Consider the following 22,417-nt stretch of genomic DNA (forward strand, 5'->3'; position numbering starts at 1 on the left):
CATCTGCTTTGAAGAAGATAGCCTCCAGGTCTCATTTAATGCATGAATTGCAGTTATGACATCTTTGCCCAATTTTTGCTAAGAAGAAACAAAAAAAAAATCACACGCAAGAGAGCTTGTCCCATGCTTTGCATGATAGTAAGGTTGAAAACCTTTTCTTTCTATTAAACAAATGTCACAAAAGACAAATTACAGCAGTGACTCTCAACAAAACAGAAGAGAATAAGATTGGAGGTTTCTGTTGATATTTAAAATAACAAATACTTAACATGGCTTACAAGGTAAAATGTCAGTGTGGCGACTACAGTGTATTGGTTGAGCCTTTTTTTTATTTTTATTTTATGTGTTACATGCAAAAATCTCGATCAATGGGGATTATTTACTTAGCCCCATTCAGTTAAGCAGTATGTGAGATGATGTGTTGTGTGCCTGAAATTTACAGAGACACAAAGCTAATTACAGCTAAACTAAATAACTAAGTGGGCAAAAGTGGAGTATGAATTATATTTCAAACACAACAACTGTATTTTTCTTTTCTTTTTTTTCCTTGAAAGCATTGCAATGATTCAAGGTAATTATCTGCCAGGAAACGGAGTTTGCCATTTGCTTGACTACCATAGCTCAAAGGATACTTGCGCAGAATTTTAGTTTATATGAAAAATCAGCCTTTAAAATCCGGTCTGTGTAGATGCCACTTTCAGTCCTGGAAAGAGGTCAGGACCCCTGGGTGTTGCTGAGGTTGAGACCTCCAGTACCCCATTGCTCTTCATTGGTCAACAAAGCCAGGCAGTGCAGACTGAAAAAAGGTCCTTTAACACAAACTGCTGCAGTGTCAATGTCATTGCTTCACATAACCAGGACCGCAGTTTTGCAAAGGACTTATGCCAAAGAAGCTATGCTATAGATCACCTAATCAAATAAGACAATATTAAATTTCACAGGATAAAGTTTAAATTTATTTTCAGAACTTAGTGAAGCTGGAGAAAAAAAAAATCACAGCAGAAGAAGGAGGACATATATTATTAATATTTCGAAGGAGCTACATTTATAAATAATACATTACAAGCTTGCAAAAAAAGGTATCACGAAACACCTTCATCTCACTGAGGGTCCTTTAAGGAGACAGGCAGGTTTGGATGGGTTATCAGCATCCAGTGATGAAAAACCACTGACTAACCTGCTGAACATGGAATTTTTTATTTAGAACCTGTGCTTTTGAACCTATTCAGTGGGGAACTCCCACCTTGCATGTTTCCTTCTAATGAGGAGTATGACAGAGAGGAAATCTCTAAACATATATTTCTGTCAGAGTTGTTTGACCTGCAGGTATCTATTGGCCCACATTTCAGAAAACTGACACTTCAGTAAATGGATATTTTCTTTAAAACTGGTAGGAAAAAATTAATCTGAATGATCTTATTAGTAAAAATTTATTTCCAGAAGTATTTTCCGTCTTCCCTGGCTCTTCGTTAGTACAGCAGCTTTCTGCATTGCTGTGCATGTTCCATTGTTAAAGATAGATCTTTATTATAAATATTTAAATAATTTCATACCAAAGCTTGATTTTTACCAAAACAAGAGAGAAAAAGTAAGGCAAAGACTGAAAAAGTAAGTACTTTTCCTATCATAACAACAATGTTCAAGCAATTGAACAAAAATTTGGTATAACACAACAGTACCTTTGAGCAGCGGGGGGTGGACAAAAGCTATGTACACGTAGGCATGCATCCTGGTCCAGAAGAGGACTGATGTCATTTCTCTCTCAGCTACTTACGTACATGATAGCTGGCTAAGCAAAAAGATATTTCAGCCCATCATTCCTGAAAGCTAATGGACTAACCCTTAACTCATCAAGCAGAGGACCAGTCTGAGCAAGCTGCCAAGACAGCAGTGGCTTGTTTCCAATTCTTAAAATACCCTTCAAGGAAAAATGGATGGGTTGTATTTACTTCAACATTTAAATGACAAAAACTGTATAATTAGTTGGTATAAATTATGCTTTATTGAATCAAACCAATTAAGTGAAGTGGTGGATTCATATTTCGTAAGTTTATTATTCTTCAGTTTCCCAGTCTCTTTCTTTTGTTCACTGCTGACAGAGTGTGGAAGTAATTTAGAGAAATAAACCCTTATATGCTGAGCAATAAAAGCACATGTGAATCATATTAGTCAAAAGAATAATATGTCTTTTTATTTTAATATGACATAAATATGATTTTAGAGAATAAGGCCCTGACATAGAAGAAATGCAATTGAATTTTAAAATGTATAGTTTTTATTCTGATGTTAGTAAATAAAAGACCATTTCAAGTGTCTTATGAAGTCAACAATAAGTTTGGTTCCTTTTTAAGGTGTGTATTTTTTAAGGTGACACCTCCTGAATTTACTTTTTCGAACTCAAAAGAACTATTTGGATAAAGCTTTATCTTATCACATCATTTCCAGCTAACAGAAGTCAATTTTGTGGGAGAATGATTAAAAGCTTTTTCTAATAGAAGAGAAATTAATTAAGGTTTGAACTCAATACTTGAATTTTGTCTACTTATGCATGTCTTAGCTTTAAAAAAAAAAAATGCATCTCTGATGGCCAGAAACCATTATTTCAGGGCTGCTTTGTAACCACATTTAAAATATTCAGACAGTTGTAGAGCAAGGCCTAGACATCACAAGGACCATTTTTTTTTTTGCTGTCATTGGTCTTTCCAAAAGCATCTCAGTGAAATCCATCAAGATAGTTTGCATAAAAGAGCATGGCAAATTTCCAGAAATGCTAACATGTTTGGAAACAGAAACACAACTATTCATCTTTCTGGTAGTGACACCTTAAATAAAGCAAGGTTGAAGGATGATTCCTACGACCTTTCACATCAGTCCCTACTGCAGGAGTTTGCAGGTAACTGGTTTGGATTTCACCAGTGGCCAGTACAGTGCATTCCATAGAATATATTAAAGCCTCTGTTGGAGACAGCAGAGGAAACAATAATCTTAGAGAGAGTTCATAAAATAGACAATTCAGAAACAAACAGAAAAGCATCTTTCATTTATGCAGTTTCAGGAATTTCAATGTAAGTGAAAAAGACCTTTGCAAACACAAACTAGCCCTTTTTTCTCTTAGTTATATAACCTTGGTGTGGCACTTGAATGATCTATTAACTTGATGTTCTATAATATAGACATATTATGCTTTATATATTAGAGAAAGGCTTTGCATATTATTACTCTTTAGATTGCTTTTATTTTTTGTGATTATTTATTGGTTTGCATTTATTTAACAAGTATTACAATCTATAGAAATATTTAAAAAGAAAGAACAACCATGTGCTGAACCAGGAATAGCTTCTCTATATATAGTTATGCATACCTGCCTTATAGATTGAAAGTTTCTATCATATTTATTTATTAGTAAATAGTTACTTATTTATATATTATTGGAATCTTAGAACATTACAGAAATTTCACATGTATTAATTATCCTGTTTTACTACATTAAAGCTGGTCAGTTTTTAACTCAGTAAAGTAAATGTGGCTGATTCCATTCAACTGGCTTTGAACAAACCTAGCTCAGATTATATTGAAAAATAGGTTCAAAAGTAGTGTGCAAGCAAGATGTCTTCTGGTTCAGAAATCTTTCTGGTGCAGAAAAGAAAATATTTTAATTTGTTGCTTTGGATGGGTGGCTTATGAAAGACAATGGTATCTACTTTTAAAGATTCCAGAAGAATGCAGCACAAATCTCACCCAGTAATGCATTAGAAATCTACAGAAAAAGATCGTGTGATTAATAAATTATTCTGTTCACTAATCTAAAAAAATTAAATAATGAAAGCAGAGATTTAATTTAAAAATAAATGAGGAAGATTTATTCCCTCCTTACTTGGACAATTTAGAACTAGAAAACTTCTTTAGCTAGAAAACTTACTCAGGATTAAGGTTCAGATCTGTCTAATTAAGTGTTTTAACAAGTCTGCATAAGTTTCTGGGAAGTTATTCTACTCCCTGTAATTTAGATATGGAAGTATGGCTTCTGTTGGTATTTCTGTTAAAAGTCGTACTTTATGTACAGCACTTGCATCTTTGCTGGACCTCAGAATGAAAATGAGTTCATCTTTCATTGATTAAAGAATTTGCCTGGCAGACAAGACACACTAATTCAGTTCCAGCAGCTACTTATGTTACACCAATTGGGAGATACCTGCACAGGACAGGTGGACAGATTTATTGCAGACTAGCCTGCAGGCAGAGATTAGTTGTGAGACTGAGACAGATTTTTCTTTGAATCAGAAGAGGGAAGGTCAAATTGGGGTTTTCTCCACCTTTAATTTTCTCATGTCTATGCCATAAGACATAGAAGGAAAAAAGCACCAGCTTGGTCTCGTTAACCAAGGTTTTGTTGTTTAACGTCAGAAAATCTTATGTCAGTCTGATTTTCATTTACCCGTGAGTATTAAGTAAATTAAAACTTCATTTTTGAGTTAAACATATACTTTAACCAACCATTTCAAGTAGTGATGGAAGACAGGAATGCAAAGGCTCCAGAAATGGGCTCATGCAATTGCAAGCCAATCATGAAAACAGTACCCTTTTTGGATTGCAATACCTTTGACTCATTACTGTTTTAGTATCAGTAAAACTACAGTCAAATCAGGACAATAATAAATACCAGCTGACCAGTGTTTGCACAGGGCTCTTACAGGAATCAGAGGAGAACCAAGGGTAACTTCTCTGTATTCCAGGTTCCTTCCAAGTCTCACACTTCTGTACTATTTGCATTTCTTTCTCATCTGTCTCATCCTGCTTTGGCATCTCTTCCTTCCTCGTTCTGTATATCCTTATTTTCAACATGCAGTCTTGTCTCCACACTCTGTGAGAGACACATATTTATGCTTGATCTCATTTTCATTGTATAACTAGATTGTGGCCATCTCCTCCTTCAACTCCACAAGTATGTTTTGTTTTTTCTTTCCCAATGGTAGCACTGCAAAAGGAATTTATACTTTACTGAGTCACTTCCAGCCCCGAGTTCCTCCATATTTTTCTGCACTGAAATCATGAGTCCTCACCATCTCAGATAAAGTCTTTACACCTTCACCTTACTTGTTTAGGCCACTAACATGTCACACAGCTCAGTGTCCCTTGCCTGCTGTTTCTATTTCACTCACTTGAATTACACATTTGACAGGTAGTCATAAAAAAGCCTCTGTATTTTTCTTTTCCCTGAACCACCATTTAATCAGTGAAATTATGGACATTTTTATATAGACTAAAAGAAGATATACAATGGCTTATTACATTTTGCTTTCCAAAGCAAAAGAAAGACATTGGAATATTTGGGAAAGTTCCTGAAGATTTACATTGTCTATAAAGTTGTCTTAGAACAGTCCAGGCCACAGCTTTGACCAACAACAAGTAAAGTTTTCTCAGAGAAATTCAGGACATTTGGAAAAATTAGAACAGATCAGGAACTATTTTCTGCAGTCACTTTCCATGAAATTGACCTATTTTGGTGTGGGTAAAAGAATTTAATAACATGGAATTAGGCCATTTATATTGGCTGGCTTCTGGGCCACAGAGTACAACTGTTACATGAAATTTCTTTGCACTTTTGTAGCTTGTTTGAGCCCCTGCCTTTCAATCCAGGCAATGTAGCCCTCTTTGGGTCACAGTACCCCACAGTTAAGTAGCCTCCTATCAATATTTGTGTGTGTCCAACATAAAAGAGTTAAAATTTTACCTCTATAAAAATTTCTATTTACACTTATGCCACCTTTCTCTTAATTTTTTCTTATTCCTTTCCATATCAGAATTCTTCAAGTAGTAAGAACTGATTTTCCCCACAAAGTGCATGTAACCATAGTAAAAACTCTCTGGAAACTTCTCTTTTTCGTAGCTGTCGCTGGTACATGTTCTTAATCATAAAGCATCTTGAAGAGTGAATCATTTTATTCAGACTGTACAACTAAATTCCCAACCAAAGCATACTAACTGGAAGAAAACTGAGAAATAAACTGGAGGGGGAGATATTAAATTACCACAGATTCTCAAAACACTAAATGTTTAGTAAATTCTTTGTCTGATGCACTTGTATTGTTTTTTAACTCTTTCAAAAATGCATAAGTACCAAAGGTTATCTGAGGACTGTTTGGAGTACATATTGAATGAAACAAAAAACCTGTTTAAAGGTCTAAACTGAGACAGACTGACCCCTTGGCTGCAAAGCAGAACATAAGCCCAAGTATAGTTATTTCTTTATACTTCCCCATAACCACTAAAAAATACAGGCAATTTCTCACTGGCTAAAATGCATTGCTCTGATTGCACTGTAAACAATAGTTTAATAAATACAAATTAGAACAATATTGGTTAGAAGTTAAATATTATCTATTTGTCATAACATTCTGTTGTTAATCCATTTCCCTCTTATCATCATCTCTAAGTGGTAATTATTCATTAACAGAAAGATTAGGTATGCTGTGTTTAAACACTATAATTATCATTATAGTAGATCATTATCATTAATAATGGTATTTTATATCTGCTACCTTATGTAGAGAAGGTGCAAATAAATACAGTTCATAGAAATTCAACAAACTTTGGCAGGAATCATGTCATTTATCACACTACAATGTGTTTTCTGTGGGGAGTGATGAAGAAATTATTCATTTAAAACACAGAGAGTATTTAGATTGGATGCATGAAATCACTCTCAATAACCTTGGTATGTCTTAAAAGCCGCATGCATCCCCGCCTACTCGGATACTGAAAAGTAGCTAAGGCTGCAGATTTAACAGCATGAGGTTGCCTTGCAATGCTTTGAAAACTGGTTCCAAAGAGACTCACTGACAACAGTGTCACATGCAGTGTCACTATCAGCTCTGGCAGCATCTGCCTTTTTCCCTGAGGCCTTCCATCCAAGTAAGAAATCAACATATTCTTTCTGCTTCTAACTATGGTGAGCTTACTTTATGAAAATTAAGAGACTACAGGGCAACATAAAGTGAAGCAGACCATATGTAATTATCTAATTATAATCACAATAGTTTAGGCTCATGATTTTCAAAAATAACTAAGAACCACAGTTGTATTCAGATTTTCAGCAGTGTTCCACTCCTTGTAAAAGCATTAAATGGGATGCCCAAGTGCTTGCAACAATCCATATGTTCCTAATGACAGCAGTAGATACCAAGCAGTTTCTAACTGTCTTCTCTGAGTCCAAAATACATCTTTAGTACATTTACTAGAAAGAAAACTAAAAAGAACAACAAAATAACAGGAATATTCTAAAGTAGATCTTTTAAGTTTTGTATTGAATTCATGACAATTATTTAATTCTCAATGGTTTCTATGGAAGATTTGTTGAATTTGTAAATGTGATTGTCTAGTGCTCACAAAAGAAGGACCTGTAATTAAACACTCACTACATTTACATTTCATTGCAAAATGAGCAGTATTTATAGAGAGAGCTCACCTTAAACACTTAAATTCTAAAACATACACATTACTTGTGATAAGCTGAGCATAATTGCTATAAAGTATAAGAGAATACAAATGCAAAATATGCAATTTCTATCCTATTGTATCACTATTTTCTTATCTATATTACACATTACAAGTATTTAAGGAAACTGCATAAAGTAAACCAAAACCTAAAGTATAGTAAACTATTATGAAGTCTTAGTTGATGATTTCACAATTTTATCTTTAAAAGTAATAATTTTTGGCTGCAGCCTATGCCTGCATAGGGAATGAATGGGGAAGGAAAATAACATAGAGTTTAGGGGGGAAAAAAAGTTGCATGAAATGCACCCAATGAGTATGTAAAAATCAAGTCTTCACAAGGAATTTTTTGAGTAATACAGATGTTGAGCATGCTTTGTTTAGATGATTTTAGTATCAAAATACAAGTGAGATTTGACTCAGAGGACATAAGATAGGGACCTAATTTCCTTAGTCGATGGAGAGAAAAATTATTCTTCCAATACAGATGATTTAGAGTACCTGGTTTAGATCCTAAAGTAAATGGCTTGACCATGAGTGAATAGTAGTAAAAGTTGTGTTATTATATCTTGTGCCAGGGTGATAAAGAAAATATGAAAAGGCTCCAGCAAGATATTTAAGAAGCAGAGATGTTAAGCAGAGCATTACAAACTCTATGTCCCATCCTTGAAAATGTACTTTTTATCATGTTAATGTTTCACATGTACTTTTCAATTTAAATTTTATAGAGGGAATAAGTGTATTGATTTACTTCATGGTGACAGCGTGATCACCGGAATATTACCAACCAACCTACCTGATAAATGTCAATTACATGCTGCCTGGAATTCAGAAGAAGGAAAGACATCTTCTCCTGAAAACCTTTTTCTGTCTATAAGGCATGCTACACCTTGATAATTCTTTATAACCACTATGTAATTTACATAAAAAAAAATTGATTCAAGCTTTTAGACTATACCCATGAAAAATTATTTCTCTTCTCTCACTGGATTATTTTGTTTGGTAGTACTTTCTAATTAGTAGACTGGATATTAGCAGAACAATTCTTCATTGGTTATGACACGTAACGAAACTGATCACGTGGAACTGGTTTTCCACATAAGCCCTCAGAGTTACAGAAAGCTACACTGTCTACCACATGAATGCATTGGCAAAGTCAGATTTTTCACAAAATGAAGAAGCGATAAAGGATCTTCTATATACAACAATAAAATCAGGAATAAAGCAGTTACTCAGGAGCTTTATTTGTTCACCTCACTCTTGGAATATAGAAACTCTGTTTTGTCTGGAACAAACTCCTTATAAACTTGAGGAATTTCTAAAACTGAACATTTTTTCCCCTCTTGGTAAAACTATGCTACCATACAAAGATGATTTAAGATCTTCAGTGAAGATTAAGTATTATCCTTGCCTCAGTATTACTGAATCACAGAATCAGAGAACCACTAAGTTGGAAGAGACCTTCAAGATTATCAAGTCCAGCCCATGCTCCAACCCCACAATTAAACCATGGGACCAAGTGCCACATCCAGTGTTTTTTAAACACATCTAGGGATGGTGATTCCACCACCTCCCCAAGTGGACCATTCAGTACTTTATCACTCTTTCCGTAAAAAATCTTTTCCTAATATCCAACCTATATTTCCCTTGGTGTGGCTTGAGACTGTGTCCTCTCGTTCTGTCAGTTGCTGCCTGGAGAAAGAGACCAACCCCACCTGACCACAAACACCCTTCAGGGAGTTGTAGAGAGTGATAAGGTCACCTCTGAGTCTCCTTTTCTCCAGGCTAAACAACCCCAGCTCCCTCAGCAGTTCCTCACAGGGTTTGTGTTCCAAGCCCCTCACCAGCCTCGTTGCCTCCTCTGGATGTGCTCAAGTGTCTCAAAGTCCTTCCCAAACTGAGGGCCCAGAACTGGACACAGCACTCCAGGTGTGGCCTCACCAGTGCCAAGTACAGTACAATGACTGTACTTGCTGGCCTGCTCCTGCTGGCCACACTATTCCTGATCCAGGCCAGGGGCCATTGGCCTTCTTGGCCACCAGGGCACACTGCTGGCTCATGTTCAGCCGCTGTCACCAGCACCCCAAGGTGTATTTTAGTATTAGGACACACATCTGAGCATGCATGGCTCCAAACAACTGCTTCTACAATTATTTCTGCACTATGTTAAACAGAGTACACTCTGCTGCCACAAGTATTCTCTATGTAACAACCAGCACACTTTGGAGCCAAAAGCTGTGGGCTTGACTATCTTGAGATAATAAAAATGAACTGAGTTTTCCCATTTCCTAAACCCTTCTTCCAACAAGGGGGATATTAATGTCTGTGGAATTATTCTTTGACATGCAATGGGAGGTTTATTTTTAGAAAGCTATATTTTTTTATATTTTATTTTATTTCTATTTTTAAAGCTATTTATTTTTAGAAAGCTTTAGAAAGACAACACCTTATCAGTAGAAAAAAAAATAAAAAACAGCAAATTTCAGTATATTATGAATTTTTCAGTATATTCAGTATATTATATGAATATTTCAGTGTACAAAAATTATACCAGTATAATGAACATCATTTTCCCTTTAGGAAGGTGGAAGGAGGATGGCCTCAAAAACACAGCCTGCTAGCTCACCTCAGGGGGTTATAGAGCTTTGGCATAGGAACTGCCAGCTCTGGGGAAGCACCATCATGTGGATTATCCTAAACTAGGGTAGGATCAAACACAAAAAATATTTTTGTTTCTGCTCATTTTCCCTTAAAGTACTGGTGAACCTTGGACATCCACGATCTCTGCAGCATTGGAGATGCATTTTTCTAGGTGTGGACCTTGGAATCCACAGAAGAGAACCAGAAATTTTTAGGCATGGTTTCTTGAGCCATAAGCATGGCTTCTAATGAGGCCATAAACCTTTACTCAGACCAGTGGGTTAAATACTGGAAGGACCTTTTCCATAACTGAAGTTTTACAAGCTCATCTCAGATCATGCATGACCTGCATCAGGCACATGGTGACAAAGCCTGGCTTTTTTCCTCCACACAATATCCCAGCCCCTCTGTAGAGCACAGAGACACATCTAGAAAAGGCATGAATGCATCTCACTGCTGTGCTAAATCACATCTCCTAGTTTTATGAGCATATGCATCAGATGCTGATATTTATTAGGCTGATTAGCTGACGCTGATGTAACAGGTTTAATGTACTGAGTATATGCTTTTATATTTACATCATCCTTTCCTTTGACTATTGCACTGCAGTTAAAACATCAGTGAGAAAAAATGAACTATTGTCTTATGATTCTTGCTAAACAGACATAAATTATTGCCTTTACAATTCAGGTCAGGATAAAAATTAAAATGCCTTGGTAATTTAAGATAATAAGAATATTGCAGTACACTATGGGTTTGGGTCTTCTTGTTTGTTTGTTTGCTTGCATTCCCTGAGAAAACATTAATGATACAGAAGAATGAGCAGTAATTCTTTTATTTCAATGTTTTTGCCTTTAAGAATCATGCTATCATGATCCACTGCAATGCAAGACTTTGGCAACTGCCAGAAAGCTGAATAAAGTACAGACAAATAAAATTCAGGAGAGGATAATCTTGCATAGTACAAGTGTGGTGACAGATTGGAAAAAAATGTTTGTATACCATTTACAGTTGTTTGATTGAAGGCCATTATGCATTTAGCTTAAGTTCTTTGATGCTAACCTGGGTTATTTCTTAATGGTTGTTTTGCTGATAAGAAGCAATGATGATTTTCATCTGCTATTCCCATCAGACCTGAAAAGCTTTTTGGTAAATGATGGTGTAAACTTCAAGTGTGGAGAAACAACAACAAAAAAACTTCTTTGTAAGTAAAAAATAAACAAAAATACTCACCTAACCTCTTTGTAAGTAAAAATCAAACCCCAGAACAGCTTTTGAGCCTTAAAAACTGAAACCAATCTAATCATGTCAGAGGAACTGTAAATGTGTGCTGTATTTCAGTCAATATGACTGATTACCTGTCACTTACTCAGCTCTGATTTCTTCCTGCTGTGAGCTCTGAAACTATCTTTGTTTTAGAAACTCAGAGGCAACGTGTATGAATTGTTAGCTCACTTCTGCTTCATTTTCCTGAATGATTTTGGGGCTAAGTAATTAGCCCTGTCAGTTATTTCAGCTTAAAAGCTTCAACAGCATCATCACTTATTTATTTTTTTCATCCTTGCTGATGCTGCTTAACATGAAACCAAAAGTCCTGACCAAGCAATATTTATTGTTACCAGCTTTCCTATACATGAAAATATCCCAACTTGCATGCAATATATGAGACTAAAATCAGCAAAAGGAAGAGCTAGTTCCAGAGTCCAGTTTTGTACTGCAGTTTGAGAAATGTGAGGGCTTTCTCCTTTGGTACATCCTAAAAGACAGAAGCAAACCTGGAAAACACATTTAAATGAGATTTATGCAAGTAGAAGAAAGATTTTTGTTGGCAGAGGAGTCACATCAACAAAATTTGACAGAACTCTTTGAGCAGCGTAACCAGCTACTGCATAAGTTTGTCTGAGTTGCTTATTCCATCATTCCTGGAAGCTGAAGAGAACAAGGTTTTCAGGACCTTTGGGAGTAAAAGGCTATTACTCAGGCCTGTTTCAATATACCTCTATAGCAAAAGGAGGTAGTAGTGTACACAAGCAAAATGGACAATAAAAATGAATAATGTTAAACTGTCACAGCAAGTCCAAGCAAGAAGCAATATCTGCTGGAAACAGAAAAACCAGAAATCTACAAAACTGTCTTTCTATCTCATTTGATGTATAGCATATATTGATCATTTCAAATGTCCTCCCTACAAAGAATGAGCCTGTCTGAGATCAAGAAGCATTTGTACAATACAACATTCTCAGGCACATGGTGTGGTTCTCAGGGTATCCCGTGCAGGGTCAGGAGTTGCAGTCAGTGTTCCTGATGGGTCCCTTCCAGCTCAACATATTCTACGATTCTAGGATTCTATTTTTTAAGGGAGGGAAGGAAGGGAAGGAGGGTTTCATGCTATGCATTATATTCCCTTGAAATTTTTCTGAGACCTGGCAGAAATACACATTATTTGTTTTCATTTATTTTATTCTGAAAGTAAGTTGTCACAGTAGAACAGTTAACAGGTTCCATATGCTGTGAAGATAATGTTACAGGTGGGCAATGGCACTGTAATTACATACTACATCTTCAGAAATCTGAGTCTTGCAGGATTGAAGATTGCTTCAGGGTTTCAAATTAATCTGAGTGACCCCATCTTTATTGCTGTTGAATTTCTGGAAATAATGAAATGCCAAATCATTGAAAATAACAGAAAAAGGCCTAAACAATCAGAAATCAGTAATTTAGCCTTTCTTTGACTTCATCTAAGTCCCATATGCTTTTCAGTCAGATACAATATTTTATAGTGAAATGTTTGTTTTAATAAATCTGAGTGATCTTCAGATCACTAAAAATAGATCAATTTGTCAAAGATGGAAAAGTCTATGATCATGTGCTCTTATATTTAATTTTCACTAAAACTGTGGATGTAAACAGTAAATACTGCAGCAAAGATTTCTGTTATCAGATATAAGTGCCTGTAGAAGATCTGGACAACAGAGCTAGGACTAGAGTTGTGGAAACTTAATTTAAGATTCAAGTGTAGGTAAAGGCTTTTTCAGTCTCTTTTCTGCATAACTTGCATAGCAGAGACCCAGTAATACATGTGTTTGTAAATGGCATTAAATAATAGGAGGATTTCTGATTGTATCATGAATATCATGTTAAAATTTTATTCTTTACTCAGAGTTACTGAAGTACAGCTTAGAAATAGCTGAGACTCTTTTGTCATTACACCATTTTGTGTTGTCATAATAATCTTTTCCTTCTGTTGGAACAACAGTAAGAAGTACAGTAGGACATCCTTTAGTATGTTCACTTGGAAGGAAAGGTTCTGAAATGATAATTGCTCAGTCCTCAGTAGCTCAGTCAATGGGTAATACAAACCTACTCACTATGATGTCCAGAAGTGAATGCTGGCATGAGCTGCCTTTACTTATGGAGATTTTTCTCTAACAAAAAAGGCAAATTTTGCCTTCTGGTATACTTTGCATACTGACAGGCAGAGGGGGAAAGCAAACAAAAGATATTTTTTCAGAGGCAAACAGACAGTTATATAGACACCAGAGCCCAAATGACTAGCTCAAAAAAGCGTGAGCTTGTTACTAATCCAGCAATGCTAATGTCATTTTTTTGTCACCTGAAAATATTGTAAAGCTGAAAAAGCTGACACAGCATGAATTGTACGGAGATAACGTCAGGGAACAGCGTTTGCTGTTTAATTCAGTGACTGAATTCAAAAGTCACCTATCCTGCTGTTACACAATATACAGCCTCTCAGAGCCTCATTTTGTGATGTGTGGCTGAACCACTGCTGGGTGGAAATCTCTGAGATGACCCCCTAATGTGCCTTGCAATAGTCAACAGTTGCCTGTCCTGCTCTGCTGTTGAAAAAGAGGTACAAATTTCCTCCTACATGTCACATGTAGCAGAACCAAGCGCGTCATTGCTGATGTTGTCTGAATGGGCAGCTCTGTGAGACCTGTGGAACATTGACCCAGGAAAACAAAATGGACCAAGGGAAGTAAAATGACGTGGCTAGCTTTGTTGAGAGACAGGATGAAGTGAATCAAACATCCTGGGCTCAAAACCAGCTCCAAAAGCTGCTGGCAGTTCTGACAGCAGACACTGCTACATGAAGAAAGGCGAGCTCTGCCTGCCCACTGTAATTACTGGTCATGGAGGTGTTGGCTGGCAGCTGAGCAAAGAAACAGCTCCAGCGAGAGGTGCAGCTAAACAGGCAATATGGGCACCTCAGGAGCAGTGAAATAAGGCAGGGCACCATGTTACAGGACCAAGCCTGCTGCTACTGCTGTTGCTAAAATCAAGGCTGCCTCAAAGCACCTTGGCCTTCTTGGTTTAGCTCTGTTAATTATTATGTCTAGCACTTTCCAACATAGCTGTTCCCCTGAATGAAACTATTTTCTGTTTACATCAGTAGCAATACTTATTTTATAAGTGTGTAATTTTTTTGGCAGTTTGTTTTTATTTTTTTATTATTAAAAATAATAAATAATAAATATTAAATAATCTCAGAGCAAAGGTGTTCAAAGCTAAAAATTGTTCAGCTCTGAAATTTTAGTAAGGACCCCCTCTGGTGGCTCATGTATGAATGATAGTCTATATCATTCTTCCTAAAGGAATTGTGTGTGTATATATATATATATATATATATATATATATATATAATATTGATTTTTAAAGAATTGAATGGAAAATTATTTTGCCACTGAATTTTTCCTTTCAACCAATGTGAAAGTCATAAATATATTTTCTAAAAAAAACCACAAACAACCCCACGAAAAAACCGAAAAAAACAAAACAAAACAAAAAGCAAACAAAAAAAGCAGGAAAGTGCTTATAAACATGCACTATCTGTAAGTACAATTTAATTCAAGAGAGTCAATCAAATGTGAAAAATAAAAGCTAGAAGCATAGACAGGAATTTCAAGAGATATAGATGCGAAGACCTTTACAGTTGCAATGGACAAAATCTAGAATCTAGAGGAAGTCAATAGATAAAACTGGAATATATTTTTCAAAACCTTTGTTGTTTTCATCTCATAATTTTAATTAGATTATTTAAGCCTTTTATTTTGCACAGGCTCCATTATTTTAAACAGAAATATCTGTGTTAATTATCAAGAAATCCCAAGAATGACTGTCTACCACTTTGTCACAGGTATCTTCCATTTAAAAGTACCTGAGACCTCTCACATTGGTTCTGCTATTGGACGGATCAGAGCTGTGGACCCTGATTTTGGGAAAAATGCAGAAATTGAGTACAACATAGTTCCAGGAGATGGAGGAAACTTGTTTGACATCACGACAGATGAGTACACCCAGGAAGGAGTTATTAAACTGAAAAAGGTATGTGGTGCCGATGGGTGGATGTTCCCATGACTCGAGTGGTAAACTAGGTAAAGGAATGAAATGTTTTTCAATTTTACGTCATGAGTGGCACAGAGTAGTAGTGCTACATAAGTAGTTTATTTCTCTATTTGAATCCATGGTTGAGATCTTAATTTTAAAAGGTATTGCAGTTTAGTCTTTTATTTCACATATAATCAGCTATGACATTTCATAAATAGTGTCGTGGTGAAAAAGGAATTCTAATCTCTGTCTAGAAAGTACAATTTCTCTTTTATGGGAAGTTTTCTACCTAAAACCATACAAAAAACATTTTAGTTCAGAGCATGGAATGAAAGAATTATGTTTTATCTTAGAAAAACTATAATAAATTTTGACTTATAAGCATTTTATTTTGAAAATGTTTACTTTGTGCTTACCAGTTTAGTAATGAATATTGTAAAGTGCTATGGTGAACACAGATTTTATTCAAGGTAGAAGAGTCACAGATAGTTGCAAATAGCCGTGTTCTACTTCTAGTCTTGTAATAGTGTGCCAAGTATCTGGTTATCAGATACATATGCAGGGAAACACACTACATCTAAACCATTGATATTGCTTTAGTGCCCTAGAATAAGTCCAAAATTACTAAATTTATGAATTTCAGAGATGGAAAGGGCACATTTAATTTAGAATTTAGTTATTAAAGCACTCAGTAAGAGAAATCCAAAACAGAGAGTGTCACATTTTAACCAGTTATTATTTTCTGAGCCCAGGCATTTACATATACCCAAACAATCAAATTGTTCAGTAGAAAGAAATCTGAACGACAGGTTATTTTGGAAGGCATAGTTATGTTTTATAGACAGCTCAGGCTAATAGGTGTAAATTTTCTAGGAAACCAGACTATTAGCTGAATGCTTCACAAGGGTTTGGGAAGGAAAGAGTTATGGATGTGTATATTAAGGTAAGCTTTAGGAAAAGTGAAGCTTTAATTCTAGGAAAATTTAGAATGTAGGTGCTTAACTTCCCTTGAATCTGACCATAGATCTATATTTTCTTTATATTCATTCTAATAATGGAAGTGCTGGCTTCAACCTCCTGACATGGGAAATAGTAAATTATCCATGTGTGCATTAAAGGACAAGATGATGTCAAGTCACTGACTCTTTTGCTTGTTTTAATGACATAAAATGGAAGCCACTATACTCACAGGAAGTAATTTGTCAATGAGACACAAACTCTTTGACCTCTTCACACCCCCCTTCTTTTCTGACAAAAGGTTTGAGTGTTCTGTTTCCTCCTAATGGGAATTTGTAGACTTTGTTTCATTTTTAAAAACCCTTCTGGTCACCTTTTTCCCTCCATGCAGATGATTCAAAAGTGGGTCCATCTGGAGCTGTCAGGCTGAGCAGCTGCATGCCCCTCCGTATGCACTGCCAGTCAGAATTTGCAGCAAGTAGGAACCATTAAAAAAATAAAATATTATTTTTAATCATCAAGAGTAGGTTTTTGATAGAACTCAGTTCTCCTTGCATAGTCCTAAGCCTCCTCTGTGCTTCTTGCTTTTATACACGACAATAGAATTTCCCATGCTTGTGGTGAAGTGTATGAATTACGCACTGCTGGTTGTCCAGGTCGGCAGTGATGATGTTGATAAGAAGGGTGCCAGAGTAATTAAAAAGGACTTCAAGGCTGGGGGTTGATTGTTTGATGGGATAGGAGTGCAGACAGTGTGCTGCTCTCTTCCTTCAGTAGCAGAGATGAATGATGAAATGAATGATGTTATCAATAACTGGTTTAAGGGCTGGTGCCATCAGCACAGTTTTGAGTTTTTTGATCATGGGACAACTTTTACAGCACCAGGCCTGCCGTAGTCAAATGGGCTCCATTTATCTAATAAGGACAAAAGGATTCTAGACCATGAGTTTTCAGGGCTGATTGAGAGGCCTTTAAACTAGGTTTGAAGAGGGAAGAGGATGAAACAGGCTGTCCAGAGATGAGCCTAAGGGTGGTAAGCCAGAGTTGAAAGTAAAATGATTCCAGCTGAAGTGCATGTACACTAATGTAGCCAGCATGGGCAACAAACAGGAGGAGCTGTAAGCCATGGTACAGAAGGAAAGCTATGACACAGTAGCCATCACAAAAACATGGTGGGATGACTCACATGACTGGGGTGCTGCAGTGGATGGTCACAAGCTCGTCAGAACAGAGAGGTGAGGAAGGAGAGGCGGTGAGGTGGCCCTGTATATTGGGATGTCTCTTGACACGACAGAATTTGAGGTCAAGGGTGGTGAAGGTGATCCTCTTCGGGTAAGGATCAGGGGAAAGACTAACAAGGCAGACATCCTGGTGGGAGTCTGTTATAGACACACCAAGCAGGATGAAGAGGTGGATGTATTATCCTATAAGCAGCTGGAGGAAGTTTCAAGATCAGCAGCCAGGGGTGGGGCTCTGCTAGCCCTTCTGTTTACAGAGAAGGATTGGTGGGAGATGTGGTGGTCAGAGGCCATCTGGGGTAGAACAATCATAAAATAATAGTTTTCAATGTTCAGTGAGACATGGAGGGGCATCAGTAAAACTCCACACTGGACTTCTGGAAGGCAAACTTCAGCCTATTCAGGATGCTGATCAGAGAGCACCTTGGGAAACATCCCTTAAAAACAAAGGGGTTCAGGGAGGATAGACACACTTCAAGTAAGAAATCTTGAAGGTGCAGGAGCACGTTATCCCTAGGTGTCAAAAGACGAGCTAATAGGAAAAACAACTGGCCTGTCTCGTCAGCTTTAGAAGAAACTAAGGAGAGAAATTAAGAGGATATATCATCTTTGGAAAATGGGTAGGTAACTCAGAAAATGTTTAAGGATGTTGTTAGGGCATACAGAAGGAAAATTAGAGAGATGAAAGAAAAAATAAAATTCACACAACCACTTCTATATCCAGATACTTTAGAGTTGGTCGTTGTATTTAGTCTTTCCAGCCACAAGATAGGGCATAATCTGAACTAGGGAACTCTTACAACAGCACAACTTTGATCAATGTTGCCTAATGTAAATGACAGATCTCTCACTGAACATGGGGGAAAAACTGTAGTCTTAAGCCCTTTCCTGATCTTCATCATAGTGAGAGGGGAGAGTGAGAGAATGTGAAGATCAGGAAATACCAGCTTTGTTCCATGCAGGAGTGTGGAAGGAAGATAAAGCAAACACGCAGGGCCTTCAGCGAAGTATGCCTTTATACTGATACTACATTTTGTTTTTCACAAAACATATCTCAGGAAAAAGTTCCCCTTCACAAAACTTTAAATAATCCAATGGATTTAAGACATTTTGTAATTATCCAAAGTCCATCTGCTTAGATTCTTTGCTAGATCCAAGTTAAAAAAGAGCGATATGGATTCTAAGGATATTGTTCACTCAGTTGTCTTTTTATATCTTTACACTTGCACTAATATAAATGCGTTTTCATGGGTTGCAACTTTCAGATTATGGAAGTGCTGGACACTCACAATTCTATAGACACCTATTAAAATGCATGCTAGCTGTACAGTACAAGCCTACAGCAGCACTATTAATTTGCCTGCAGAGAAGCAATTTTACATTTCAAGATGTTCAATACACTGATTTGACCTTGTGGGATTATTCAAACATTTAAGTATGTACTGAAGGTTTTTTTTTAAATGAAAGTGGGTGAATGAATAAGACTGACTTATTCAATTAAGAATTCTAAATAATAAACAGTGAAAGCAACTAATAAAAAGTGCTAAAAGCTTTAAAAACAGGTTTGTGCTTTCTTCTCTATTGTAGCTTATTCTGTTGCTGGTGCTGTAAGTGGTGCAGTAATTCAGTGCTGAGCCACTTCAAAACCATTTATAAAATTTGCTTTTATTTCCCCTGAAAAACTTCTTGCAGCCAGAAACTGTCTATCACTGCATAGATGCTTTTTTGGTCTGTTGTTATGCAGAAAAACATTGAGAGATTTCTATATAAAAATTGATAAAAAATGAAGCCTTCCTGGACTACCTTTATTTTTGGTGAAAATACATTTGATGAGAAAAAAATTGCACAGGCTAAGCTCTTCCTTTTAGCACAGTAAGAGTGTTGACGGATGCAGAAGGCCATTCTCTGCTTCTGAAATGCGAAATGCGTAAGAACAGCTACAGCTGGACAAGTTGCAGATCTTAAATCATCTGTTTTGGTTGCTCATTTATTTTTGTTCTATGATCCTATATACATCTGATTACTACTACTCTTGTGCTAATTACATATATTAAAAATGAAACAACTTTTCTTATATTCTGCTAAATAAGTCATCCAAATGCCATCTAGCACCACTGTGTGGCTAGTACTGTAATATCTTTTATCTCTCAAAATAAAAAAAAAAAAAAGGAAATAGTATCCCTAAAAAAAGGGGGGGAAAACCTGGCCTAAGGGTAGTACTGTATTCAGTGCTTTGTAAAAGTCAGAAATATTATTATGTTAGGAATAGAATTATAATTCCCTCCCTTATCTACTGTTGTTTAATATAGTGTTTATACCATTTGGTATTTAGATAGTATCTTCTATTGTATCTGAATCTTCAAAGCAAACTACAAGTGGATGTAAGCTATAAGAACCACGGTGACAGAAGGGGCCATCTCCTTCATGCCAGAGCATAGTGGCTTCAGATGTGTCAGTCCCAGGCAAGGGACTGATTTTGATATATTTAATGACCAGGCACAACAGTAAAGGAAAACAGAAAGTTCCAACCTTCTCTGAAAAGTTGGCACTAAATCTATTAAACCAAGGATGAGTTTATACGATAAGCCCATTTTGCGCAGAAGCCTTTTAACTAACTCAGCCTGTGCTAATCCAGAAACTGAGTAGGGTTAAGGCAATTAACTTGTTCTTCTTGAAGACATCACTTTACTAATTTTTGCAGTGCTTCATTAAAACCTTGGAAAACAACTGTTTCTAGGCTTTTCCTGTTGTGATCCTACACTGCTCCACCATACTGGGTGAAATTCTCCACATGGTTCAGTGGAATCTCAGGGGACAGCCACATCTTGTTTTTTGTAAGTTGTGCACCACTACTAAAACTAACTGACCAGATGACAAGGCTGTGGCCATGAAATCCCAGCAGGTCACAGCATAGCACAATTAGAAACAGAAACTTTAGTGATGATAAAATAGAAGAATTTGGGGGACAATAAGCAGAACCAGAAGCTGCAGGAAAGTATTAGGAGTGTGTGCTTCCTTTTAATCTCAGGAGGAAATTTTTAGAAGCCTTTAAGTGCAGTCAGAAAATAGTGCTTTGACTTCTGACTAAGCTCAGTTGTGTTGCCTCTGGGACAGCCCATGTATGTAGCTCTGGAATGTTGCTGGAATGTAAGAGCAGTCTGAGAATACCTGTACCACACAAGAGTGAGTGTAAGGCAGACTCCTGCTGTCCTTCAGTGAGAACTGCGTTAAAGCTATTCCTTGCTTAACCACCAAAACTGTACAGACTGCTCATCACACCCCACGCCACCCATTCTTTTTCCAAAGGCAGGGGATTTCCTCTGCAAGTGTAAGCACAGACACTCTCTGCCTGTAATCATAACTCATGAGTTTGTGGGAGTGGGAATAGTGGTTGTGCATTTTGAGGAGGAAGGGCAGATGATATTAAGTCCTTCAGAACAGGCAGAAAGTGGTGAGCTGTGTGCAGATACAATCACAAAGAACAACAGGAAAAGTAAGGAAGAGGAGACGTTCAGTCTTTGTAATTTGTGGATAGATCTGTTTGGTTTGGTTTTCCTTGGAACAGGGAAAGACACCTTCAGAAATGGGTGAGATGCTTGAGAGTAGTGAACAACTGAACCTGATGCTGCTCACTTTCTCCACTTCTCCAGATATAGAGCAGATATCTATTTTGCCCTCTTCCCATCAAATCTTGAAATATTCACTACAAATCTACTTTTTTACTCACCTCCAACTTAGAAACGTTCTTAGTTGAGCTAGAGCTTACTTTACTGAACCTGCTCTGTAATGCCACTTATTTCCTCATGCTATTTAGAATCCAATGCAAAAGTCCAGTAACTGAAATTTAACTGCTCACACAGAAAGTGTCAATGCACAGAAAATTGTCTAATGCCAATATTTCACAAAATTTATAGGTGCTCAACTCATTTGAAGGGGAAAGTGTTTCCTCCTTTTCAGACGAGCACATGTGACCCAGAGCTATTCTGCAATTGCACAATGCTAGTATGAAGTCAAGCCTAAGTTATTATGTGCTTCCTGTCAACCCAGTGCTACTATCCATACCTATCCATATGTCCTGGGGCTTAAAATCTCATCCCAAAATATAGCTTTTCCATCACTGTAGGTGAAAGCCTCTATCAGACACAATACTCTTGTATTTCTTATGGGTGGATAAAAAGCAGAAATTTCTGGAGTTTCCAGTCCTGCCTCTTTGTGAAGCAGAACAAACTGACAAGATAATTATTTTTCCACTCTTGTTATGCTTATAATTACAATTAATTATATCTTTCAGACCATTTCTATTTCTTTCAGCTCTTTAATTATCTCTCTCTCCTTCATACTATCTAATACAAAATTTTAGATATAAATGCATCTATATAGCAGCATCTTTTAACTTCTTCCTTGAAGGTGGAAAACAGTAATATTTCAAAATATATTTATTTCTAATACAGAGCTGGATTTGTGCTGTTCTAGTCATACTAAGTAAGTCCATTCATGGTACTTAGAGTGTTGCAAGGTAAAGTGATTTGTCAGTATGTATTTGATTTGGGGATTTGTAGAAGGGCTTTGCTGTGCACAGGTGTGTATATGCTGATAGCACTTTACTAAACAACTATATAGAGCAGCTTGTAATGTCAACATAGGAGAAAGCACATGAGGACAAGTTGAGGGAGCCAAATACATCTGTTCTGTCACTTAGAATATCAATTAGAAATACTACAGTTATTGAATAGTTCACAGTT

The 22,417-nt window shown here is 36.6% G+C and overlaps 1 protein-coding gene across 1 annotated transcript in view; it reads left to right on the top strand.

Moving 5' to 3' along the window:
- CDH12 (cadherin 12) overlaps positions 1–22,417 on the top strand; it is a 231,235-nt gene that overhangs the window by 161,257 nt on the left and 47,561 nt on the right. Inside the window, exon 6 of the mRNA XM_015619585.3 lies at positions 15,290–15,477. Within this exon, the coding sequence (XP_015475071.1) occupies positions 15,290–15,477 (188 nt within the window). The remainder of the gene's footprint in view (positions 1–15,289; positions 15,478–22,417) is intronic.

Source organism: Parus major, chromosome 2 (genome assembly GCF_001522545.3).
Source record: "Parus major isolate Abel chromosome 2, Parus_major1.1, whole genome shotgun sequence".
Classification (NCBI taxonomy): Eukaryota; Metazoa; Chordata; class Aves; order Passeriformes; family Paridae; genus Parus; species Parus major.